This window comes from Alexandromys fortis, unplaced genomic scaffold (genome assembly GCF_014885135.2).
Source record: "Alexandromys fortis isolate MF-2015 unplaced genomic scaffold, M_Fortis_MF-2015_v1.1 scaffold_23, whole genome shotgun sequence".
NCBI lineage: Eukaryota > Metazoa > Chordata > Mammalia > Rodentia > Cricetidae > Alexandromys > Alexandromys fortis.
The window spans coordinates 1,629,781-1,656,856 of record NW_026067907.1 but is presented as its reverse complement, the minus strand read 5'-3'; the positions used below and the strand labels follow the sequence as shown (position 1 = coordinate 1,656,856).

The 27,076-nt window shown below is 42.7% G+C and overlaps 1 protein-coding gene across 12 annotated transcripts in view; it reads left to right on the top strand.

Moving 5' to 3' along the window:
* The window catches only part of Syne1 (spectrin repeat containing nuclear envelope protein 1), a 461,878-nt gene that overhangs the window by 375,004 nt on the left and 59,798 nt on the right, over window positions 1–27,076 (top strand). For all 12 annotated transcript variants that reach the window (XM_050135800.1, XM_050135794.1, XM_050135793.1 and 9 more), the window contains 13 exons: window positions 54–209; window positions 3,381–3,551; window positions 6,251–6,384; window positions 6,753–6,957; window positions 8,868–9,050; window positions 9,677–9,823; window positions 12,130–12,284; window positions 13,281–13,428; window positions 15,738–15,832; window positions 18,570–18,804; window positions 19,697–19,891; window positions 23,452–23,577; window positions 26,498–26,653. In XM_050135800.1, the coding sequence (XP_049991757.1) occupies window positions 54–209; window positions 3,381–3,551; window positions 6,251–6,384; window positions 6,753–6,957; window positions 8,868–9,050; window positions 9,677–9,823; window positions 12,130–12,284; window positions 13,281–13,428; window positions 15,738–15,832; window positions 18,570–18,804; window positions 19,697–19,891; window positions 23,452–23,577; window positions 26,498–26,653 (2,106 nt within the window). The remainder of the gene's footprint in view (window positions 1–53; window positions 210–3,380; window positions 3,552–6,250; window positions 6,385–6,752; window positions 6,958–8,867; window positions 9,051–9,676; window positions 9,824–12,129; window positions 12,285–13,280; window positions 13,429–15,737; window positions 15,833–18,569; window positions 18,805–19,696; window positions 19,892–23,451; window positions 23,578–26,497; window positions 26,654–27,076) is intronic.

Here is a 27,076-nt window from a genome sequence, read left to right as displayed (position 1 = left end):
GTTCCATAATAGAACAATTTAAAATAACTATATATATTTTTTTAATCTTTCAGGAACTGGAAGATTTGATTAAAGCAAAAGAGAAGGAAGTAGAGAAAATTGAGCAGAGTGGACTTGCATTGATTCAGAACAAGAAGGAGGAGGTCTCTGGCAGTGTTATGAGCACCCTGCGGGAACTCAGCCAGACCTGGGCTGGCTTAGACCACTCGGTAAGCTTGCTCCCGAGACCCAAGCTCCTGCTCCTGCAAAACTCAGGGCTGACATTTGCTGAAAGCAACCGAGTAAATAATTATCAGATCTCTCCATCACCCCTGGGTATCGTTGAGTCTGTTTCATCAGTGTCCTTTAATTTCTGGTGTTTACTGAAATACACATTATTATAAACATCTCTCTCTTAATTGTACCCACCCTCATAGTCATAGCTACCATCTAGGGACAGACAGTTCTCCGGGGAGACTGGCCACATCTGTAGTTTCTTCTAGACTTCTAAATAGAGACAGGAAGAGAAACCTGTGACCAGCAGGCATTTCAAACTCCTATGCCTAAAGTAAGTCATAGCTTCCCCCACAAACCTACTCTTGCTACTGTCTCAGTTGCTAGCAACGCTGCCACGCCAGTTGCTTGGGAAGAAATCTTTTGCAGCCATCCTGCACTGCTCTCTTTCTCTCACACCCATACCTAGTTCATCAGAAAATATTGGCAGATACACCCGCAGAATAGATTAGAATCCAACCCTTCTATGTAAGTAGCACCCTGATTTACGTTCCTGCTATCTCTTCCTTGGATTATTTCCATGGTCTCTTAAGCAATCGGCATCTCAGTAGAGCCTGTTTGAATAAAGTCACGTCAAGACATCCCCATGTTGAAAATCTTGCAATAGCTTCTGGTCTCATAAGGAGTGAAACCAGAGCTGGGTGTTGACCCGATTTCCCACTGTCTCTCTGACCCTGCAAGGTCATTTTTGCTTTAGACACATTAGTCTCACTCTCTTCTTGGGCCCAATAGGCACACCATGTGCTCAGAGACTTCGGCTTGCCTGCTCCCTTCTCCTCACATACTATATCATTCCCTTGTGTAGTTCAGTCTCTGTCAGTAAAATATAATCTCTACAAAGAGACTTGATAATGCCCTCAGTGGTGTGCTGAATCTTCCAATAGGAAAAGTATGACAATGAGTACCATGCCTCACTATGTAAGGTCACAGTGATCCCCAGTCCATCAGAGTCTGAGTGCTTAGTTATCCACATCTTACAAACTGGAGCGGAGGGCAAACAACTGAGGGCACGTGCGCACACACATATGCATGCACCTACACACATACGCATACATACTTGCATGCACACACTCATTTGCATGCACGTACAACACAAATATGCACACATTTACACACATATGCATCCATACATGCACACATGCACATACACACACCTGCATCCACACATGCATGCACGCACACGTGCACATCTACATTCCACACATGCACACACATCCACACACACATGCAAACAGAAAGAAGGCTGCCTTGGAAAAGCAGAGGGACATGGGCTGGAGAGATGAGGAAGAGACGTGGGGAGTGAATGTTGTCAAGGTACAGGCATGTGCTTGTACAGAAATGTCCAACAACTCCTACCCTCCACGGGCTCTACTCCAGACCAGCCTTCCATTTTAGCCACAGATTATCTTTGGCATAGCTTTAAATCTGTTCTATTTTATGCATTTCTATAAATCACCGCAAAGGCTTGGGACCGACTTGCCATATTGTCATCAATTACCCATTTCTCCCATTGGAATACAGCCTCGTGAAAAACAATCGGGGATGCAGAGAAGAAGCAGGCTATGCAGAACGTTCACTGAACACCTTCCCTCAGCTGCAAGGCTATTTTATGACTCTTCAGGGCAGCCCCGCCCCCGCCCGCACCTGTGGCCTGGACCTTACATCTGAGGCATCACTTTCTTTGTCCTGTAGCCCATCAGATAGCATCCCAATGGGTTTCAACATTTTCCCTTTATGTTGAGAAAAAAAGCAGAGAAAGCAAATGTAGATTGATGCATATGGTCTCTTCCTTTAATCACTCATCGCTGCACTTACTCCATAGCCAACGGACCGTGTTTAGGTTAGTAACGACCTGCAGAAGTCCAAAGCTGATAAAGTGTTGGAGACCAAAGTCAAATGCTCTCTGGTGCCAGTAAATCCAGAGGAGGAACGTGTGCGGGAGTGTCGTCTCTGTAGTCACAGCCAGCATGCTGCAGAGATACTTTCATGCCATGTTCATTGCTGCACGTTCCCAGTAGCTAAGTTATGGATCCATCCAGCGTGTCGGTCAACAGATGAATGGATGAAAAAGCTAGCATGTGTATACAGAGTTTTGTTGATTCCTAAAGATGAATGGAGTTGTATCATTTGTAGGAAAATGGATGAAGCTGGACATAATCATATTAAGAAAAATAACCCAGATTCAGACAGAGATCACGTTTTTTGTTTGTTTGTTTTTGTATATGAAACCTATATTTTATATTCATGCATATATAACATGTATTTAGAAGGAGACAGTTGGGGAGGGGAAGGGGACAAGAGGAAGGCATGTACAGGGAAGCATGGTAGGGCATCAGGATGGTCAAGGTACATATGGACATTAACACAGAGGTCACCATAAAACCCATCCATTGTTTGATATCAGGACCACGGGGGGTGCACCCACCCACTGAGACAGTGGGGCTGATCTATTGGGAACTCACCAAAGCCAGCTGGACTGTGACTGAAACAGCATGGGATAAAACCGAACTCTCTGATCACGGCGAACAATGAGGACTGATGAGAAGCCAAGGTCAATGACAAGGGGTTTTGATCCTACTTCATGTTCTGNTCAGCTTTGAGAAAGGCAACTGGTCCCAGGCAGGGAGCTGTGTGGTGGGTGAGAGACAGAGATGCGCCATGCAGAGAAAGTGGGTACTTATTTAGTGGGTTATGGAGGAGAAAGGGAAGAGGGGGGAGGGGAGAAGAGAGGGGGGAGGGGGAGAAGAGTGGGGGGAGGGGGAGGGAAATGGGAGGCTGGGAGGAGGCAGAAACTTTTTTTTCTTATTCTCAATAAAAATAAAAAAAAAGAAAAAAAAAGAAATATACACTATTTCAAAAATGTAAAGTTAGTCCTTTGGGGCTAGAGGGGTGGCTCAGCAGTTAGGAGAACTTGCCTATTTCTCAGAGGACTCGGTCAGCGGCCAACACCCACATTGGACAACTCACAACAACCTGTAACCCCAGTTCTTTTGTTCTCATCTGCTCTTAGTGCCTGAAGCCCCAGTGCAGTACGTCAGGAACTAATGCTCTCTGTTCCATCATACTGCATCACACGTAGTTATGACAAGCGTTGTTCTTTCCTACAGGTTGGAGAGTTAAAGATGCAGCTGACGTCAGTGCTTGCCCAGTGGGGCCACCACAAAGCAGCCTTGGATGAGATCAACAATCATATCATGGAGGCCAGATACTCTCTGTCCCGATTCCGACTGCTGACTGGTTCCTCTGAAGCTGTTCAAGTTCAGGTCGACAATCTTCAGGTAATAAAAGGTTTACTGCATCTTAACGTTGTTTTTCATTAAAAAAAAAAAAAAAAACCCAAGAAATTAGCAAGCAGAAAATATCATTCTAAAATATCATCTTATATTCTTTGCATTTAATGATTTAAAATATTAATTTCCTTGCTTTATTTTAACTTAATCAAGCATGCTTGTGGGTAGCAAATACGGGATTAGCTGATCTAGAAATGGATTTGAGCATCCTGTTAAGTAAATTACATGTATGTTTTCTGCAATAATCGGCTACCCAAACCTATTTCCTTGACCCACTGCCATCACCATTTATGTCGTCCCTTTCTTTCCATAGTCTGCCTCTCCCAATATCTTCTAAGAAACTAGACAACAGAAAAGGAAATAGACAAGGTATAAACATTTCAACGCTAGTTTTCAGACTCATCGGTAGAATCCCATCAGCCAAGGCCTTTCCAGACGGCACCGTCCTCTTTCCAGAACTCACTTGTTTGCTATTCTGTGTCTCTGTCCACAACGTAGTCTCCCAGAATGCACTTGATGCTGTCCGTCTTAAATCCAGCTCCGGCTCACGTCTCGGGTCACTGCTCTCCGGTTCATGACTTGTGTCTTCACCGTCTTCACCTCTTTGCTTACCCTGGCACTGTGCCCTACTGACCCGTAACTGTTCATCCTTCCTGGCTAAAATACACAGGCCATGGACTGAGAGTGGGCCCTCAAGGGACGGGGTTCGCAGCATGGGCCTTCTTACATTTAGCCGACATCCCTGGCTTGACACCTGCATTAATATATCACCGAGCTCCTGAGTAGACTTTCATAAGGGAATGACTTTTGAGGGTGGATTTATTTGTGTAGTGTGTAAATATTTTTTTAAGACTTGTTGCAGATTCTAAGAACCCAACCATTAAAACTCAGGTTGGGCATAGTAAATTTAAAACTACATTTAAAAAAAATTGGAGAACTTTAAAAATTACTATATTCTACATTTAATACCTGAAATTTGTCTCAAGATAGGGACAATTTAACAGACTTTTCCTTGAATATTGCAATATTGAATATTGCAATCAAATCAAAACTGGTAAACAGTACTATACTTTATAGCCTACTTCTCTTCTACTAGAATTGAGGCTATCATTTAAACAATATTTCCAGGAAAACACAGCCCAGAGGCATTAGGCTGGGTCTCATCATGTAGCTCAGAGTAACGTGGAACTCACGATTCCCCTGCCTCAGCTACTCCAGTGCTGGGATTATGGGTATGTGATGTTGTGCCTGGTCCAGAGAAACATCTTTCTTCTAGTTCCCCCCTTGGTGCTCGGGAGAAGATATCACCAAGCTTATCTAATAAATCCTCATTGCCTTAAGTGACATCAAAAGTATAAGACGCAGTATTATTAACCACAGGCACTGTTCAGTGCCTGAAGATGGTGAGGGCAAATTCTCTTGCTTAGAGGAAACTATTCTCTGTGGAACATCTCACCTTTCCTTATCAGCTCTCTCTCATACCTCTTGTAACCATCATTCTACTCTGTTTCTGCAAGTTTGATAGTTCTTGACCAATGGCTCGCAACCTGTGGGTCGTGATACCCTTGGGGGTTGAATGACCCTTTCATGGGGGTTGAATAAAACTATCTATATATCAGATATTTATATTATGATTCCTAATAGTAGAAATATTACAGTTATGAAGTAGCAATGAAAATTTTATGGTTGGGGATCATCATAACATGAGGAACTATATTAAAGGTTGTAGTATCAGGAAGGTTGAGATCCACTGCTCTGATCTAAAGTAATTAAGTATGTGAGGTGATGATGTGTTGAAGGAGGCCACTTTGGCTCTTGTTCATTTCCCAGCTGCCTAGACCCCTGAAATAATCACGCAGAAACCATATTAATTCAATCACTGCTTGGTCCATTAGCTCTAGCTTCTTATTGGCTAACTCTTACATATTAATTTAACCCATTTCTATTCATCTGTGTATCGCCACATGGCTGTGGCTTACCCAGTAAAGTTCCAGTGTCTGTCTTTAGTGGGGCTACATGGTTTCTCTTTTACTCTGCCTCCTTTCACCCAGCATTCAGTTTAGCTTTCCCCACCTACCTAAGTTCTACCCTATCAGGCCAAGGCAGTTTCCTTATTAACCAATGGTATTCACAGCATAAGAAGGTAATCCCACATCAATGATGTGTTCATTAGGTTATTTAATTATCCAACAATATAAACAGGTATGGATATGTTTAACCAGTTATCCAAAATGATTGTTCTGTGGGTTTGTACACTTATTCTCTTCCAGTTAAACATAAAAACATAGGAAAGTCTTTGCATGAGATAGAATTTAGAGGTGATCTACGGAAAAGTTGCGATTTGATGTCATACTCATCAATCACTCTAGATGTTTAATGACACAGAGGCCTGGGCATTGAGCATCAAAAGGAGCCACTGTGTGGGAGACAGCACCTGGACCACTGCTCCAGCTTTCTTCCTAGACAAGGAGGACATCCTCTGTGAATTTTTTAAGAAGAATTCACGTATTAGCATAAGAGAGCTCAATTGCTGTGGCTCTTCTTACAGAACAGGATTATAAGATAGGGACGACTATCTTGCTAAAAGCAGTGAACCAACATGTGCATGCCCATGACACTAAACTCTTCCAAACTTGCTTATAGAATTTAGTTGCTGTTTGTCATTATGGGACTCTTTCTTTGGGCAGAATCTTCATGACAGCCTGGAAAAGCAGGAAGAGGACTTGCAGAAATTCAGCTCCATTACCAACCAGCTGTTGAAGGAGTGTCACCCACCCGTGACAGAGACACTCTCCAGTACCCTGCAGGAAGTCAGTATGAGGTATGGAGCAGGCTAATTTTGTTCTTATTGTAAATAGAATACAGTTAAAACCTCTTGACATTTTCAGTTGTCTGTCTCTAGAGTCCATTGTACCAATGTTTTGGTTTTTTACAAAATGAATTCAATGAAAAAATAGCCAACAAGAAGACACTTAGGAAGGATGAGGAATGCTCTCCACCCAACAAATATAATTTTCATCCCCTTGAAATACGAGTGTGACCTACTAATCTTCATTCTGTTAAATAAACATGAGTCATTGCATTGTGGTGTCCATATTCTCATGAGCCAGGATCAAGAGAAATAAAAGAGTAAGTGACGGTGTTTGGTGAGAGATGATACCTGCCCTAACTGCTCACTGCTGCTTGTAGATGGAATAACTTACTGGAAGAGATTGCCGAACAGCTCCACGCCAGCAAGGCGCTCCTTCTGCTCTGGCAGAGATACAAGGACTACACGAAGCAGTGTGCCTCCGCAGTCCAGCAACAAGAGGATCAAACCAGTGCGCTGTTGAAGGCAGTCACTAACAAGGACATCGCCGATGACGAAGTCACCAAGTGGATTCAGGATTGCAACGTATGTCCAGGAACTTGTTTGGGACTTGCACAACCCGATGTCCTTCAGTGTCACAGGCTTACTGGGCTGGTGTAGCTCCGTGTGAGCTTTGAGGCCTTCTGAATTTGTGAGACAGTTGATCCCCAAATCACCACCCTATTTACTAAAGGGCTCGCTAGTCTTACAGAGCCTTCCATATGTATTTAACGCTCGTGAGTTGCTTCCCGTGATTTCATTTTTAAAAATGGATAGTTTTTCCCCTAACGGAGTATATCTGTGGAGAAAATGTAGGTTATTTGTCTGTACTGAAACAGTCACCGTAAGATGTAACCATATGGGGAAATCACGCCTTTAAATAATCCACTGTTAAAGGTATCATTCACTCAGATTTGTGATCTGCTGCGGCGCACCTAGACAACAGCCCTATTCAGGAATTTAACAGCGCAGAGAAGTCTGTCTCAGCTACACTTTTTAATAGCTTTCAAATGATTCCCTTTTCCACTGGAGCTGCCAGTAACCTACTTAGGGCTTTCAAGAAAGGTCTTCTCTTCTTCCATCCACTACTTGGCTCTTATTATTTTTCTTTATTTTAATGATCTTTGTTGCAGAGATCTTAAGAGCTTTCCCAAGTAAGCTTATTAAAGTAGTCAAGTTATAAAAACTACACAAACACAAGCTTGCACCATCTGTTTAAACAAGGATTTAAAGTGACAGGTTATTATTTACAGTAAAGACAATCTTTGTTTCTGCTGACATAGTTTATCTTTCAAGAGCTGTCATTTTTGGTGTTCCCGAATAGAGGCACATTTTTTTTTCTATGAGTGTCAAGGTTAAAGGTGCCCTTTGCCCTTCTCTCCGAGGAAGCACTGTCCAGGCAGGGCAGAATCTGCACTCTCCCTCCTGTCCAAGTGGGACCCCAGCGGTCGGCAGGAATGGCAGTTCAGCGTGATCTGGTACTACACCATAGGGCCCAGACACAGGGACTCCCCATTGACCCATGGTTATGAACATACAGTTGGATTTCATAAAACACAGCTGGAGATGCCATGGAAGTAAATGTGGACAAGGTCCTTCCCCTGTCCCTCTGAACCTTCTCTGCCCACTACACCTCACGGGCATGCCAATCCTGTTGTAGCTACAGTGAGGTGGCTGCAGCTAGACAATGCCCAAGGCCTTTGTTAAAACAAACAGGAAAAGCAAAATGCAACAGTTTTTCAGCAATTACATTAACATATACATTCACATATATATTTACGCATGCATTTATTTATGCATTTACATGTATAAAGTAAGGAAAATATGATCTAAGGTTTCTAGTTACTGCCTCACCCAGTGTACCATGGTTTCTGTCCTCTTGCTCTCTCTTTTCTGTTTCTCCATATGTATCCTTCTCTCACACTCTCCCTCCACCCCTTCCTCCTTCCTTCCCTCTTTTCTTCCTTTTCCATCCTTTCTTCTTTTCTCTCCCCCTTTCTCTTTCTTCTCCTCTTCATTTTTCCTTTCCCTTATTCCTTGGTTTGGTTCTTTCTTTCTTTCCCTTATTTATGTATAATATTTACATTTCTCTGAAGTCCTATAATGACCCTATGTAGCTTGTATTATAAGCACTCTGCTTTTTTTCTGGAACTAGAGATAGGTGTTTGTGTACTAGGCAAGTATGCAACCACCAAATTGCATCCCCATCCTAACGAGAAGAGTGCTCTGTGTGTGTGTGTGTGTTACATCATATGTATAGTTAAACTGTTAGTACACATAATTCATACTTTTTAAAATTATAACCAAACCCTGACTACTTTCCTAAGGTGAAGGCATTTAATGTAAATGAACACACAGGATCTTTCCTACCTACGTGTGTGACCCTCTGCCAAAGCTGATGATACCGAGGAGAACACGGCACGGGCTTCACAATGTGTGCCTCTCTTCTCCGTTAGGACCGTCTCAAGGGACTGGGAGCAGTCAAGGACTCGCTTTTCGTGCTCCGTGAGCTAGGAGAACAGCTGGGACAACAGGTGGATGCTTCAGCAGCCGCAGCCATTCAGTGCGAGCAGCTCTGCTTCAGCCAGCGCCTGAGTGCCCTGGAGCAGGCGCTTTGTAGGCAGCAAGCAGTGTTGCAGGTAGGGAGCCGGCAGTGAGCGTGTTCTGGACTGGGGGTTTCTATGTCTGGGGGAAAAACACAGGAAGCAGATTCTTCAGTGCTCTGGTGACACTTCCTGTAATTGCAAAACATAAGCAAGAGAAAGGGAGGGAGGAAGGGAGGGAGGGAGGGAGGGAGGAAAAAATGAAGGAAAGAAGAGAGAGGGAAAAAAATCAAACCTAGAGATCCCAGTGGAGTCAAGAAAAGGTGGCTGTTTTTCACTGTTCCCTACAACTTGCTTTTAAAATTGGTTTAGGTTAGCAGGTCAACCCCTAAATCATACCCACTCTCAGAGTACACCCAATGAACTAACGCTAAGTAGCTACAATGGTAATTTTATATGGGTTTAATAGCCTTGAGCAAGAACCAAAATACTTCAAAAATGTTTTATTTGTATTTAATAGCTTCAATTGGCTATTAGAAAATACTACACAGAAACAAACAAGAAAACCTACATAAATGAGGAAGAAAAGACCCCTTTTGCCGCACCATTTTAGGAATAGCATCTCATGGAGGAACATTACAGTTGTCTCTTGCCCTGTCGCTCGCTATCATAAAAATGCCCATCTGTTTCACTACAATGCCAGTCTCTTGTTGACAACATAGGCTGGAGTCGTTGACTATGAGACATTTGCCCAGAGCTTAGAGGCCCTGGAGGTTTGGATCGTGGAAGCCGAGGACATCCTCCAGGCGCAGGATCCCACTCACTCGTCCGACCTCTCCACCATCCAGGACAGAATGGAAGAACTGAAGGTGAGTGTGCTCAAGCTTCCTTCCAGATCATACCCTCAGAATCCTCAAAATCTCGAGGTCAACTCCCTGCCAACCACTTCCTTCCAAGACCCCCACCGACATTCGCCCAGCTCTTCCCTGTCTCTCTGAGAGGAAAGAACTGTGTGCTGTGATGAGTTGCCCTGCCAGAATCAGCCCTTAGGGACCACCTCAGCCCTCTTTTCCTCCCCCAGTCCCACCACGCCTATCATAGCCTCGAAGTTCCCATGCATCCCCCACCACGTCTCTAACCTGATCCCCTCCCAGGCCAGCCTGCCCTGTCTCGGGCTGTGACGCATACCTTAGACCTTGCGTCTATGCCGTCCCACCCACTTTCTCTCAGCTACTGAGAGACCTTCGTTTTTAAAGTTTTTCTGAATTATGTAGACTCAACCAGCCTATATCGTTTCCATATGAAAGCATCACATTGATCCCATAACTGTTACGGTACGATTTGTTAATTAATAATATTAATACAAGTTTTAAAAGGAAAAAGATTTTATTGAATTACCAATGAATTGAATTTTGCATAGCTAAAAATTTAAAATGTAGTAGACTTGCAAATTGTGTCATGTATCCTTTTGCCTAAAGTCCTCCATGTCAGCCCAGGGATAGATGGCTCACTCATTAGGTAAAGTTCTGGTCACATAATCTTGAGGACCTGAGTTCAGATGTGTAGTATGCATGTAAAAAGCTGGCTATTCCATCATGTGCCTTCTGGCACCCATGGAGCAAAGACAGAAGTGTTCTGGGGCTTGCTGGTTATCTCATCCGGTTAAATTGGTGTGCACCAGGTTCAGTGAGAGGCCCTGTCTCAAAAAATAAGGTAGAGAGCAATTTAAAAAAATTAAGTCTTGATATTGCCTGGTTTCTGGTCTCTATATGCACATGCATATGTGTGCACTTGCACACATATGGCCAACCACATAGATACATGCAAACAATCCTTCAGTGAGTTTCTAGTGCCCCTAGGACAAGGCTATCATTATGGACCAAGGCTGGCATCACTTTGCCTCCATCTTTCCCAAGGTCCCCTTCTTGCGTCACTATTCATCGACTTCTCTGACCACTGAAGCCTTGCCACTTCAGTGTCTGTGTGCCTGGGATTTCTACTTTCTGGATTTTCATCTTCAATGGCTCTGTCTCCTACAAACCCAGTGGACTCATGACGATTTTGGCCAATGAAACTCTCTCAAGGAAATCTGCCCTCTGTCTGGAGGATCAGGCTTTCCAGGACAAACTTTTTTGAGTGACACAGTTCTAAGCCATGGTTTGTCATGACTTAGGTTGGTGGGGGTGGATGGTTTCCTCTGTGCTTCCTCCTGTTGGAGCAGTAACGTTCTCCCTGTCAGAGCATAAGAAGAAGGACCAGGTTATATTAGGTCTGTGGATGCTTACCCATGGAAATTCCACCATCAAGTGCTTAGATCATTGGTTTCAATAATCAGGATGATATGCTTCTTTATGGATCATGAACCTTTCAAAGAGCATGCAGTGAAAAGACACACACACACACACACACACACACACACACACACACCCTGTCCAAGGGGACTGACAAGTTCTGCTTTCTGTAGCTGGTTGTCTAGATGGGAACAAGAATCCACATGGGAAATAGACATTTACTTTGTTTGAAGTCCTGATTGTTGTTTGCCTGGGGCATCCCAACTCAAGGATACAAAACTAATGCTCTTGGCCAGTGGATGATCTTTTCAAATCTGGGTGAAGCCGTGTTCCTTCTTGCAAGGCGGGGTAACTTCTCTGTACCTGGGTCTACCACTTTGAGCCACTTGCTTGCTTCTTGTCCCTCCCTCTCTTCATCATTAGAAAGGGAACTAAGTGGTCCTTACCTCATGAGATTTCTTTTAAGAATAAAACGAGTAAATCCTTGTGACCCTATTAACAGTACTTATTCACCCAGCAGCTATATCACAATTGTTATTGAATAAAAAGGGTGTATTACCATAAATCAATTAAGTTTAATGAGTATGCAATGAACTTTTCAGTCACCAGCATGATTTCTATTCTCTCCTGTTCTGTGGAGAGGAAACCATCCTGTAAATAAGATAGTACACGTGAGCTTGTACTGTCCATCAAAGGATAATGAGTAGCAGGGCAGCCTGAGGAGATCAGGGCAGGTGTCTCTCGGGAGACTGTGCCTGGCCCTGAGGAACTCTGCAGACCAAGAGAAAGAGCCTTCCCGATGTCGGACCTGCACGGTTCACAATAAAGATAACCCCAGCCTTTCCTGAGAAGGTGCTGAACTTCCTTTTCAATGTCACCGGCAGGGACAGATGCTAAGGTTTAGCAGCATGGCTCCAGATTTAGACCGTCTCAATGAGTTGGGGTACCGGTTACCCTTGAATGACAAGGAGATCAAGAGGATGCAGACCCTGAACCGCCAGTGGTCTCTGATGTCTTCTCAGACCACAGAAAGATTCAGGTGAGGCGATGTCTGAATCACATCAGTAGTTTCTGTGTGTTTTGTGTTGCTATGACAAAAATGCTGCAGACTGAGATACACACACACACACACACACACAGTGTGTATCTATCTATCTATCTATCTATCTATCTATCTATCTATCTATCTATCTATCATCTATCTATCTATCTATATCTATATATATCTATATATCTCTATCTATCTATCTATCTATCTATCTATCTATCTATCTATACATATAAAACAAGGGTATATTGTCTTACAGCCATGGGTCTGGGAACACCAATGCTAAGGTGCCAAGAGGTTTGAGTCTCTAGTGAGAGTTGCTCTCTTGCTGTTCCTCAAGACCTCCAGAGGGGGGAGGGGACCACCTGTTCACATGGAAGAAAGCCCAAGCACAGGGGGGAGGCCCTCACATGGGGGAGGGCCTCACATGGGGAAGGAGGGCCTCACATAGGGGAGGGGAGGGCCTTACATAGGGGAGGGAGGGCCTCACATAGGGGAAGGAGGGCCTCACATGGGGGGGCCTTTGAAGCTTCCACCTTTGGAATACTGTCACATTGACCTTCAATTTGAACACAGGAATTTCAAAGCTGATACATTCAAACTTTCAAACTACATAACCAATAATATCAGGAGACTATGAATTCATTATATATTTGTGTATATACACACACATATGCAAAGTCTAGAATTTTCCAGCAATAACAAAAACTCAAATTGTAATTTCCCATGTCTATAAATTTTAGCCATGTTTTAATCATAAATATTGTTTTGAATGAGATCCTATTAAAGGGTAAGTATAGTTTTAAGCATTCAAAAAGTTCATATTTTAAATGTTGATGATTTGGGGATTTTAAAACTTTACTGCCCAACGTGAAATCTTTGTAGTTATCTGACGGACACTGAGGTGGAGGGGGTGTGTCATCTCTTTTATATGCGGGAGACACAAAGGTGACCCCGTAACTGTTCTTCCTTGTCTGCCACCGTCAGCAAGCTGCAGTCATTCTTGCTTCAACACCAGACTTTCTTGGAAAAATGTGAGACGTGGATGGAGTTCCTGGTTCAGACAGAGCAAAAGTTAGCAGTGGAGATTTCAGGCAATTATCAGCATCTCTTGGAGCAGCAGAGGGCACATGAGGTAAGTGGTTCAAGAAGTTCAGAGTTGACAGGAAGTTTTCATGGCCAAGGAGTAGGCTCAGTGGGTAATGGTGCCTGCTGCCAAGCCTGGTAGCCTGTATCTGCTCCCCAGATCCCACATGGTGGAAGGAGAGAACTGATTCCTACAAATTGACCTCTGACCTCCACTTGAGTGCTTCAACAAGCATGTACCACACACACACACACACACACACACACACACACACGTACATAAATAATAAATAAAAGTTAATAAAAAATTTAAAGGTATTTTTTTTTAAATTATCCCATAACCAGGCATCAGCCATGCTAATCCTAGCACTCAGGAAGCAAAGGCAGGAGGACTGAGGCAAGTTCAAGACCAGCCTGATCTTTGAAGGATGTGGGTAGTGGATTTTGCTAGGCTCAAATATGTGTCAATTTCCCTTTCTTCTTTTGTCTGGCAATTTTAATATTTTAAGTTAAGAAATGTGGTTTGGCTCTCTTGCCATGGTTTCCAGGCCTGTGTTCATTCATTGCCATGACCTTATACTGACGTATAGAGAGTGTCTGAATTAGAGTTAGAGAGCAGGTGTGACTGGGCTCGGGGGCACTTGGACGCAGAGGCTGGTGAATGGATCTCTGGGAGTTCAAGAAGAGCCTGGTCTACATAGTGAGTTCCAGACCAACCAGGATGCATAGCAAGATGCTGTCTCAGAAAGAGAGAGAGAGAGAGAGAGAGAGAGAGAGAGAGAGAGAGAGAGAGAGAGAGAGAGAGAGACGTGGTGACACACACATGTGTCAACACAGCGCTTGAGGTTCAGAGGGGAGGATTATGAGTCTCAGGTACAGCCTGGGCTCACAGCAAGATTAAGTCTGGTCCTAGTTGCACACCAAGACCCTGTCTCAAGAAGAAGAGATGGGGGGGGGTGAAGGAGGAGGAAAAGGGGAGGCAGGAGATTATAAAGAGGCAAAGGAGCAGTAGAAGCAGGAGGAGAAAGTGGAGGAGGAATAGGAAGATTAAGAGGAAAGGGAAGGATTATTGTAGTTAAAGCTTGTCTGGGGAGGAAGAGTGGGGGAAAGCCGAAGGGATGCAGAAAATCAGACAAGGTCTTAAGTCAGTGATAAGAAGCAGCTCTGAGAAAGAATTTGATAGTCTTCAACATATTAAACAGGGTTAGCACACAGCTCAGGCTTTCACTCCCAGGCTCTTGCTCCTCAGACAAACGTGTCCATACAAATATGTGTGTATATTGTTCATAGCAGCTTTGGTCATAGTGGGCACACAGTGGGAAGGACCCAGCTGTGCATCCACAGCTGGGTGGATGGAGTGTGCTCTACTCGTCCAATACAACTCAGAATAAAGAGGAACTTCTTAAGACTGCATGGTTGGAGCTTGCAAATGCTGTGCCTCGTGAAAGAAGCCAGTCACAAGAGAACATGTTCAGTTCACGTGAAATGCACATAGCAGGCCATTTCCATAAAGGCATGAAACAGCCAAGGAGTGGCTTGGGCTTGGGTACCTGGATGCTGTGAGGAAAGGAGGAGTCACTATTATTGTATACAGCATTTCATTGGGTGATGCTGAAAATATTTTAATAACAAATGCTTGAAATTCATATCGGGAACATAATAAAACTTATTAAATGGATACTATAAATGTATTGATTGCATGGTATGGGAATTATATCTCCAAAATGCTGGGGTTTTTTTTAAAGAAAAAAAAGCAATAGAACCTGAGAATGGTGGTGTGTATGTCAAGAAGATCCCATGTGCCCAGCAGTTCAAAGCTGACTGGGGCACTTGGTGAAAACCCATCTCCAAGTAAACAGTACTAACAGCCAGAGAAAATAATTAGAAACATGGGACGTTTTTTATTATTATTTTAGCTTTCGTTTGTTTTTACGCTGTGAGAATTGGACCTAGGGCCTCAGGTTTTACCACTGGGCCACACCTGAATCCCTGCAGGGTTTTGTCATCGTTTGCATACATATAATGGGATGAGTTTACTAGCTTGACTACCCTGAAAAACAGTGAGCTTTAAAAAAGATAAAAGACCACGGAGTGTAAATTCATCAGCTCTCCTTATTAGGTTAACTTTTAAAAAATAAAAAAGGGGGTGGGAATAAGGCTATATTTAGTCATCTAATTAAAACCCCAAACTAAAACTTTGTCATTAAGCTTATCCTAATTAGTAATTTAAAAAGAGGTTACTCCCACACCACAGATGGGGCTGAATATGTTTTTTGTAGCCCCGCAAAAAACAAACTGCAGTAAGTTATCAGAAGAAATTAGGGATTTGAAAGTATATCTCTTTCTTTCAAATTACAGCTGTTTCAAGCCGAGATGCTCAGTCGCCAGCAGATCTTGCACGCCATCATTGTTGATGGGCAGCATCTTCTAGAACAAGGTCAAGTTGATGACAGGTAGGATCTTTGATAAATTGTTACGAAGAAAGTTTCCCCCGTAAATTAGTCATTTTCTTTTTAATGAGAGATTAGAGGGCATATATCCAATCTTCCTGAGGCAATTGTATTATCGCAGGGCCTTGGTAATTGAGGGAAAGGCTTGCCCAAGTCTCTGAAATGAGTGAGTATTGAATCTGCAGCGAATGCTATTATTTGATATGAAGGACGTAGGATAATTGGAAATCACCTAGCCAACCTTTGCTACTCATCTGTAGGGACTGGAGTTAGTGAATAGATCAGAACGGATTGGATCGGTGGTCAGTAAACGGATGCTGCTAATATCCTCCTGCACTTACTAAAATGTTACTCCTAAAAGGAGCAAGGTATCACCAGTCTTGACTCTCTGAGAGATGAAAAACTCCAGATGCCCACAGGAACTGATTTGAGCGAGGCCGCATAACTAAAGGCAAAATCAGGTTTGGTGTTGAGGGCGCTTGGTGGCCGGGACTGGCCTCATTCTATCCAGGTTCGCCAGACCATACTTCTATGTTAGAAAACACGTTGCCACCTTAAACCGTACTGTATTAAGTGTGAAATGCTTCTTACCCTTCCTTTAAAACATAAATGTGAAGTTCTCGCTTCGCTTGTGACGTGTGAGTTGACAGCGTGGTGTGTCTATATTTCTTAGGACCAGCATCCCCTCATCTAATTTCCATGTTTATATTTGAGGAATTGATTTTAGTACCTGTGTATATGTTCCTCATGCCCAGGACAAGTTGTTGTAATTATAATTAACCACGTGTTCTTAAATCATTAGAAAATAAGCCTATTTGTTAGAAGTTTTATCTTTAGTGTTTTAGAAGCAATTTCAGCCTTCAGTGGTGGTTCCATAGGAAGTTCACAAGAGATTTGCATGTTAAGATTGGAACAGTAATGTGTGACATCATACTTACTCCGCTCTAAGCAAGCCAAACTTAAATGTGACCATTACTGAGAATTTAAGACTCTCCAAATAAAACAAATTCAAATGCAATTACCTTTTATCTTTTGCTTTATCAGTCTGTAGCCAAGTGTCTAACATTATTACAAACATTCAAGTCATTAAGTAAAATAAAATTTAAAATTCCTGTTCAAGCCAACATCTATTAAATTTTAAATGCTAACATTTGGGGAAGGGAAACACAAAAGAGAAGAAAATGGGAGAGTTGGAACTAAATAAAGAATTTTGAGAGTTGCTAGTGAAAATCAAAAGACAATTTGGATGAGAGGCTGTGGATGGCAGAAAGAATCCAGACAACAAGGATTTGTGCAATAAAAGTCAGCATGTGACGTTTGTTCTTAGAACCTCAGCCCTGGGAAGAGTCATTTTTGGTAGCTCATCAAGGGCAGCCAGATCAGGACAGTTTACATGCTGAAGACACGGCTCCTTGGAGATCTTGAATGTCACCTGGTGCCTGCACTTCTTCGTGCTCTCTGCAGTTACCAAGTCTTGGGGTGACATATTTTTAGAAGACATGTCGAGAGGCTAGCTCCCATGCTTGGATTCTACTAGGATCAAGTCTGCTTTGATATATTCCCATGTATTTATGCTCACAAGCAAATGTGATTATCAGAATCTTGCCATTGCCCTAGGAACTCCTTTTTAAAATGAATGCAAGAAATTATTTTGATTTTTTTATACCCAGTACTTTTAGTGTTTATGGTGATTAATTAAATAATTGGCTTTTACAGTACAATAACCATTTGTTCCAATTCAATCATTCAATAAACTTCTTTTAGAAGTAATGGCACATTTGGTTGTAAACTCAAACTTTCCAGCCATTTCAGATAATAGGATGTATCAGTAAGAAGGATTTCAAAGCAGTGTAGAGTTCTAGAATAGTTCTAGACTAGTTCATTGATCAGAGTCTCAGTCATAGCAGAAGCATAAGGAGATGCTGTGTTTGTGATCAGCACTAAAAGCTACCAAGAAACATCCTATTAGATGCCTGATACATCCCATTAAAAGCCATTTCTATGCTACGATTTGCACATTAAATAAAACTTTATAAAGAAATGTCAATACATTTTAGGATGGAAAATAGGGGGAGTGCATTAAAACATCTGCAATTTCTCAGCCTGAGTATGAGAACGGTCACGTGACATGCACTATCTCGAAGTGTATGAGAGATCTTCATCCATATTGGGTTGATAGTGCATTTACTTTTTCTAAAAACCCCGTGAAATTTACCTAAACTATGCAAGGATAATTTCTAATTTGCTTGAGATGCAGTCATCACTTGTGAGGTAGTATTGAGACTATATATGAAGTACAGTTTAAAAAGAAAAAGACAACTTTTAACATAGTGTAATTTAAGTGGCTTGGTTTTGATTTTCCAAAATGCCTTATTGATTTGACCTGGGGAGGGAGTTTGAGGGTAGATCTAAGCACACGCTTTCCCGTTGTAGGGTTTAAGAAACTGTCACAGGCCCTTGAGACACCCCTAAGTGCTATACATACTCGTGGAGGGAGTGTATGATAATTACCAGAGATTTGGTCTCTATCTGTGCTGAGATATGCAAGCATTCACCATTGGTAGGCCGGTAGTCCAGCTTTAAAGACAACTTGCAACCCAAAGAACAGACCACGGCTTATTTAAAATCTCCAGTCATAAACCGTTTCTCAGGACTTACTGTTTAGAAAATAGATACTAGCTGATACCATGACAATATCCAAGACAATAAGTTTTTTACTATGTAATTATTTCCTCACCAGGGATGAGTTCAGCCTGAAGTTGACACTCCTCAGTAATCAGTGGCAGGGAGTGATTCGCAGGGCCCAGCAGAGGCGGGGAATCATCGACAGCCAGATTCGCCAGTGGCAACGCTACAGGGAGATGGCGGAGAAACTCCGCAAATGGTTGGTAGAAGTGGCCCATCTGCCCTTGAGCGGTCTTGGAAGCATCCCAGTCCCGCTGCAGCAAGTGAGGACCCTCTTTGATGAAGTGCAGGTAAGATGCAAACAGGGCCCGCAAGCCTCCTCTGCATGTCCACTGCATTTGACCTTGGCCTTGGTTCTTCACATGGACTCTGAAGTGGCCTGAAAATCAGGACAGACATTCTTAAGGGCCAGCTGAAACATGCAAAGTAATTGCATTGCACTGCTCCTATGGAAAAGAAGTGATCAAAGCAATTTAAAGCCTTCCCAAAGATTCCTCTACTTTGTACACCTAGGCCCACAGCAGTTTCTTGCATTCCAACTTGGATGGAAAGGCACGAGCAAGGAAAGACAACTTAGTGTTGATCAGGGAAATTTAATCATAGAACCTGGTCCCTCTCAGCACTGTTAGCCTTTCTGCATATGTTCATGGCCCTCCTTCCTTTAAAGGGCTCATCTGACTCCTCCTTTGCACAGAGATAAATGTGAACAAAAGGCTCACACACATTTTTAAAATTTGAAAGTTCCCCTGCAAGTTGTCACTACCATTCTTACACAGGTACTTCCGACTCCTGTCATGGAAAAGTATGTTGTGTTTCCTGAATTTGGCATGTTTCTCTTAGACGGTCAATGCTTCCCTCCTCATTTCCCTTTTCCTGTCACACTCCTCTGAGTCCGATTGCATTCACATGTCTTTCAAGACTGATCCAGCCTTGACAACTCTGAGAGACCGACTGTGTGTACCCATGCTGGGGACAGCTGCCACTCTACCATCCCTGGACCTTCGTCCCATAAGCAGAGCGCCTACTGTGCTGAGATTGTGCTTCTCATTCATTTCTACTTGGTTCCTCTAAGATGCAGGAGCATGACGTTTGCATTCTAACACATAAGACAGTTGAAACCTCCTCGTAACGGGGAACCGATGAAGGAATGAATAAAAAGTAAGACGCTCTGGTCCCTTTCAGTTCAAAGAGAAGGTGTTCCTGCGCCAGCAAGGCAGCTACATCCTGACGGTGGAGGCCGGCAAGCAGCTCCTGCTCTCGGCCGACAGTGGCGCCGAGGCCGCCTTGCAGGCTGAACTCACAGAGATCCAAGAGCAATGGAAGTCAGCCAGCATGCACCTGGAGGAGCAGAAGAAAAAGCTGGCTTTCCTGTTGAACGTAAGTTCGGGTCGGAGGTCCCTTTTAGGAGCCGTGTTGCTTCCTCCCATTGTCTCACTGCAATGACGGCACGTAGTGCAAAGTCATTGAGCAACACTTCCCGTGTTCTCTTCCATTTTATTGAAGACTCTGTCCTATCTTGCATGAACTGGAAAAGTTTCCCAATTTTCAGCACTTCATCTTTCAGGAAAATCCCTCAACAAAGTAACTGAAACTCTAATAAGGCTGTCCAAGTGATTAATTCTGATTAATGGCCAGGTCTATGCCTTGCAGCATGTGACAACTTTAGAAAGCCAGGCAGAAACACAAGAAGCAGATTCCAGTCCCTAAACTGCAGACTAAAATGGTTTTTCAAGATCGATACCTCGTATTTTATAGCCAGGAAAAAGCTAACCCACAATGAGTCTCTTGATTTGCCTTGGTTCCTCTAAGCAGGCTGCCATTGGCCAAAACTCTCCAAGAGGCATCTTAGGCCTTTCATTGACCACAAACACTGTGACCCCAAAGACATTGAGTTTTGTCCATACTGTCTATAATGAGCTTCCCCTGCCCAAGCCCTTTCTATTTATAATTTGTCTTAGTTCAGTCGTTATACGTGTATGATCAATTCATGAGGAAGCTCATGATTTTGTGTAATATGAATGAAAAAAGAACAAGAATGCTCCCTAAATTCAGATAAGCTCGTGCTGAAAACCATGGTTATTGCTTTATCCTCAAAATGGTTCTAATTTTACCTCACCCATTTGACCATTGGGAGAATTTGCCAGAAGAATTCCAGGAAGTCATGAGGTAGTGGGCACATGAATGACAGCTGTTGCCGTTATTGATGTTATTAACACTTAAATTGTACCCAGGAAATGTTGCGGCTCTGTACATGTTGGCAATCACCAATTTCTCATGATTATTCAGTATAGCGTGCGACCTCTTTGGGTGGAAGGAGACAGTTCACAGTATTTGAGCAGATTTATTCTTTCAAATAGTCACATCCATTGGGTTAACTTTGGGAATCATGTGTGTGTTGCTATATAATATATATACAATATATATTATATACCATAATGCATTATATATGTGCAACATATACAATATACATTATATATATAACCTTCTGAACAGGACACAATCAATCAAAATGCCACCGAAAATGTGTTCAGCACCACTGTTTGCTTGCAGAGCAATTCACTGGTAACATAATATGCCTGAGTCATTTGTCATCATCTTGGTGTTGGGCAAGGATTTACAACATTGTAACTCACTCTGGCGAGACTGTGTTAATCTTCTTTTTTTTAAATTTGTGATGTGGTTTTTGGACATAGTCCCAGGATATAAGAATGCATGGTGTCTGAGTCACACTGGATTCGCTTGTCTCACCTGTCAGTCCGTGTATAAAACATTCATTCTGATGGACAGTTTGCAGAACAGGACATGATGTTAGTTCCTTATCATTCGTGCAGAAAAAAAGACTCGGTGGTTGGCTTCACCATCCAAGTCATCACTGGAGATGGGAGTCTATTCTTCTCTTCTCAGAATTTCTTTAGTTTTGAATCATACACTACATTCCATTTGCCCTAGGAAGTCTTTAGAGTTTAGGAATTTCATTTTTAGTCAGACTCATTTTCATGTATCTTTACACCAATGCTTTAATAATGCCATCTTTAGCTGTTAGCCTAATGCTCTGGGTATGTAGGCCCCAAATACTCACGGTTTGCCTGCTTCTCTAACACTGATTTTGTCCTGAGGGGCTGACCTTCTCAGTGCCAGCTCTGTGAACATCCCTGGCTATGCATTGAAAGCTTTAGGGTATGTGCTGATTCAATTGAAAACATGAGGTCTATGCAGGGCAACGTTTTTGCTTACACATCACACCTACAGTACTGAGCACTGGCGAGCGAAAGGACACACCGAATATTGTAAAACAGGGGAACTGACAAAAACCTGAGCCTCATAGCCAACAGCATTCATAGTTTTGGTTTGCCTGACCCTTGTTGGTGGTAATTAGGAAAAGGAGATGTCCTTAAGCTTCTGTGAAGTTCCATGGGGGAATTTTAAAGAGAGATGAGAACCTGGATTCAAACTCTAAGGAAGCAAAGACACTAAGTTTAAACTTGCATTTTCCACTAAAGGTGTTTGGAGTAATTCTGTCCGTGGGTGGCCAAGAAGAACATTCTAGAATGGAAAGTAGGGAGAATCGAGGCAAGAGAAGACAGGTGATGAAGGGAGACAATGGGAAGAGAAAGGCCCCAGACTTTGGTACCATGTTGGGCTCTCGGTCATCCTAGCTCTTAAATCAATTGTCTTTGGAATTTGGTGATTCATTGCACGGGGAATGACCACTGACAGCTGGTCTGGGGAGGGCACTGAGAGCATTATGACCAGGAGTGGGCAATATAACCAAATTGGAGAACTGGACAAAATAGCATGTATTTAACTGATTGCAATTTGATGCAGCACTAAGGTACTGGATGATGGTTGAATACAAATAGGGCAGTATAAAACCAAGATTCACTGTAGTTACTCTCAGTTTCCTTTAAAGAAAGCATTTAAAAGTTAGACAACAAATACATGTGCCATTAGAAAGCTTCAAGTAGTAGTTGAGGTATGTAGTGTGAAAACTGAAATTCTCTGTAACACCCTCACAAGTTTGCTGCCGTTCCCAGAGGGAGCCCCTGTTACCAATTTGGTGTGTCACATGTCCTAATAGACACACGTATACTTTTCCTTGTCTTCACTCAGAGATCCAGTGTGTTCTGGGTATTACCACCATGTAACCTGTGGTAATACCAGAACATGTGTCATGAGACAGATACTTCTTAAATTGTGCAAAGCCTCTCTTCTTCCAGTTCTCATCGAGTGGCTGTCTCTGTGCTTTCACTTAATCTTTCCAGACATAGTTCAGCCTGAGCAAGGTGAAAACCAGGCAGACTCCATGTTCGTGATGCCTGTGGTGGTTGCCTGTCTGCACTTCTGCAGTAACTCAAGAGCGGGTGGCTCATATTTATGTCTAGAGTGAATCAGAGTTAATTATTATTTTTATATTCTATTTTTCTCTTACTCATGCTTGTTTGCATTCTGAGGAGATTCTTTATTCTTTTTTTTCACTCTCATAACATTTGGGAAAGTGTAGATACGAGGTGCAACTGTGTGTGGATTAGGAGAGAGACAGAAAACGAATAATCTTCACACTCTATGCATAAATTTTAATTCAGTTACGCATAATTCTTTGGGTATTGTGCTTGGTGCCTTGATAGCTATTGCTTACTTTAATTCTTCAACAGTTGTAGACTCTATTTTTATTTCTCAGAGAAAACTAGCATATTATATACATACATACATATACTTACTAGAGACAAACAGTTAAAAGTAACAGAGTCAAGCTGAACTCAGCTCTTTTGACAAATGCATAGTGTCCAAAACGGCATTGAGTGTGAACATGACTTCCCACAGTTCCTTAGTGTAATTATATCCCAGCAATTAAAGAGAGTATTTTTCCTTTATTTTCATTTATATTTTTGTAGTTTCTCACCCCAAATGTGTCCAATCTGTTTTTCCTCCAATGGCAGGACTGGGAAAAGTGTGAAAAAGGGATAGCTGACTCTCTGGAAAAGCTCCGAACCTTCAAGAAGAAGTTGTCCCAGCCTCTACCGGACCACCATGAGGAACTCCACACGGAGCAGATGCGCTGTAAGGTATGGGACTGGATGAAGATTGTCCCTGTCGCCTAGCCACATACCTCTGCTGGACTAAGGCTTGTGAGATCACATCTCAGGGAGATGCCTGGGGCTGAGTGATCATATGAGGTCCTTGGAGAGCCCATTAGGGAAGGCAGCAATGCAATGAGAGACCTCTTTGCTGATTTCCTGTAGTTGAAGTTATGGGCCAGTTTATGGATTGCCCAGAGGAAGCAAATGAAAAGTTTAAGACACAGCATAAAAGATATTGAAAAGCTGAGTCGAGAGCCATAAATAGTGGTTGTCTTTCTGAGACATCCACATGGGAGAATCATTGCAACTAAACAGTCCAGCCTATGAAAGGAAGGACAGGATTGGCATCTTGGAAAATCTGCAGACTGGGGCAGAAGAGCACACCTTACCTGGCAGACCCCTCTGTACAGAATGAAGGAAAAATAGCCGATCTCTATCAAAGCAAGGAGCCACCCAATCCTTAAATCGCTCAGGGCTCCCGCCACTTGCAGACTATGATTGCCACCTCTGATCACGATTAAGATCATCACCTCTAATTGTACTTGGAAGCAGTCAGTAGTAGGACAGACCACTCCCTAGATTATGAGGTCACTAAGACCAGCATGATTCAGTGGCTGTAAGATTTATTCCGTGCACACCTGTGTAGCCAGGCGGAGTGCCTGGCCAGCACTTCTTGGCTGAGTAAAATGCTGATCATATCAAAAGTAACTTTATAAATGCTTCCTTTCAACTTAACCATTTCCAGAGTTTCCACTGTCATTTTTATGTTACTGCTATATGATGATCCCAGTTAAAAAGTTATAAAATGTGTTCATTGAAATTTGAGAAAGACAGTATTAGGAAAATTAAGGAGTGGTACACATTACACCAAAGACGATAAATGAAGTATCTTACTTACTACATTACACTAAGATGCATGAGAAGGCCAACTGGAGGTGATATTCAAAAGGCTAAGGCAGGAAGACCCTGTGTTCAAGGCCAGAATGGAATACATGACTGAGCCCCTGCCTCAAAAAAATATATGAAGGCTATGAACATTAAAATGAGTATATTTTTAAACCTGTGTGGTTAGCTGGGTGGTGGCAGTGTAAGCCTTTAATCCCAGTACTCTGGAGACAAAGGCAAGCAGATCTGTCTGAGTTTGAGGACAAACCTAGACTGCACAATGAGTTCCAGCAGTCAAGGCTACACAGAGAAACCCTATCTCAAAACAAACAACCAAACACATTAATAGTTAACTACCCAGGTTTTTATTAAAGAAATTATCTGATAAACAATAATGGGCATGATCTAATGCTAGAGTCCTCCTAAATGCCAGCGATCTCTCATTTGGCATGACACTGCTCATGGGGGCATGTGATTTTCCTTCTGCTAGATGAGAAAATGGAAGAGTCTAGAATAACATTAATGTTTTACATTTGAATTTAAAGACTGTATTTCATCAATGCTGCCTGAACAAATGGGTAAAGTCTGAACCAGTGGTCTTGGGTTTGCATGGTAGTTGTTACTCAGGTGTGTGTGTGTATGTGTGTGTGTATGTGTGTGTGTATGTGTGTGTGTGTGTGTGATGTGTGTGTTCTTTGGTTCAATATGGTTTTAGAGAGGATTTTGCTATGGATCCCAGGCTGTCTTCAAACTCAGGGTCCCCATACTGTAGCCTCTGAAGACAGTGCTGGGAATACAGGTGAGCATCACCACAGTTAACTCTTTCTTTTTAAATCCATAAACTAAATGTGATACTTGACTGGGGGAGGAGCGGGATTGATATTAAAGAGTGAGGTCCTTATACTGGCATAGCAACTGATCTGTTTAGAGGTATAGACAGAATGCTGCATATGTATTCACCTAGAAAGTCTGGTCTTTCAGCCCGGTGTTCTTATTTTGAGACTCCATCGTCATCTCCCAAGATACTCGGACAAGTGTCCCGCTTTTGTGTTCCAAGATTGGGAGGACGTGGTTCCAGACAATTCCACTGTATTCTTCCCCAAATCACACTCAGCAGCAAAACAAAGCAATTACTTGGAAATTTCAGGCTAAATCCTTGTTTGCTTAAATTGCCTGGAAAGTTAGCCCCAGATACTACCGTTAATTGCGCTTGCCTTTAGCAACTTGTCTCCTGTGTGAAGAGACTAGAAGGACGGAGAACAGACTGGGTGAAAGTCTCCATTCATTCACTAAATGAGCTGGAATCTAAAAGCAACACCTGGCAGAGAACAAGGGTAACACAAATTGCAAACCTGGTCACCTGCTAGCACATGGCAGAAACTCACATCTGCTCATTCTAATTTTGCTAAAGGGATTTTGTTTTCTTTAAAAAATGCCCCGAAAGGACAGGTCCATAATCAATAGCTTCAAAAAATCTCCGATCCTAAAGAATGTGCAGCCAGTGGATTATTTTAAGTGCAGGAGGAACTATAGACAAGCTTGGTATTCATGGTGAAGTATCTGTCACAGAATGTGTCGACTCAAATAAAGATCAACTTAGGAAATTTCTCTTTTAAATATTGCGTTAGTGTGATCAGGAATGGGACAAAACTAATGGGTGGCTAAGGGGTTATGAAGTCAGTTTCGATGTGTTTGTGGTCTCAGGGTTGTAGGACGATATAAATTTAGAAGAAAGAAGGCCATTACACTGAACATCTTGGATCTGAAAAGGCAAGCACCGTCCTAAAAAGATCAGCGAGGGGTCTAATAGATGGTAGGAAGGTTTTGCAGGGAGCCTTGGTATTTTATCAGAACATGGGAGGCTTTCAAGTTAGGTGGGATGCAAATAAAACAGAGCTCAAGTTTGGTGCTCAGAAAGAGTGCGTAGGAAGAGAATTGTACTAAGAAGGGTCACTGAAGCCCCCTCCAAAGGGTTAAAGGAAGACGTCGTGGGGGTTCATGGACGTTTGTTCCCATGTAGGAACTGGAAACCGCAGTAGGGAGGTGGACAGATGACCTGGCGGAACTGACGCTGCTGAGGGATGCCCTGGCTGTCTACATCAGTGCCGAGGACATCTCCATCCTGAATGAGCGCGTGGAGCTTCTGCAAAGGCAGTGGGAGGAGCTATGTCACCAGGTAAGATGTGGAACAAGGAAGTAGCTGTTCAAGATGGGAAGGTGGGAGGCGATCCATGACACCAGACAGGCTTGGTCCACTTCGGGGCCCACCCTGTGACTCACCATATAGGCAGAGAAGCCTGTGCTCATTGCCAGAATATTTCAGAAGAAGGACAACTATATCATGTATCATACTTTGAACTCATCTACATCCCTTCCTGGCCCAAACTGTTGTACTTCCCAGGTGTGGGTTTCCAGCTGAGTCAATATTGGTGGTATGTTCTGGATTTTATTTATTTATTTATTTATTACGTTCTGGATTTTAAACATGGAAGAAACACATTGGTTTAATGTTAGTTGCTATTCTGAGATAGTTTTATTTGTTAGAACATTCATAGTCTTTTCTCATTAATCCCTGGGTTTATAGCGTTGTTAGGCTCAT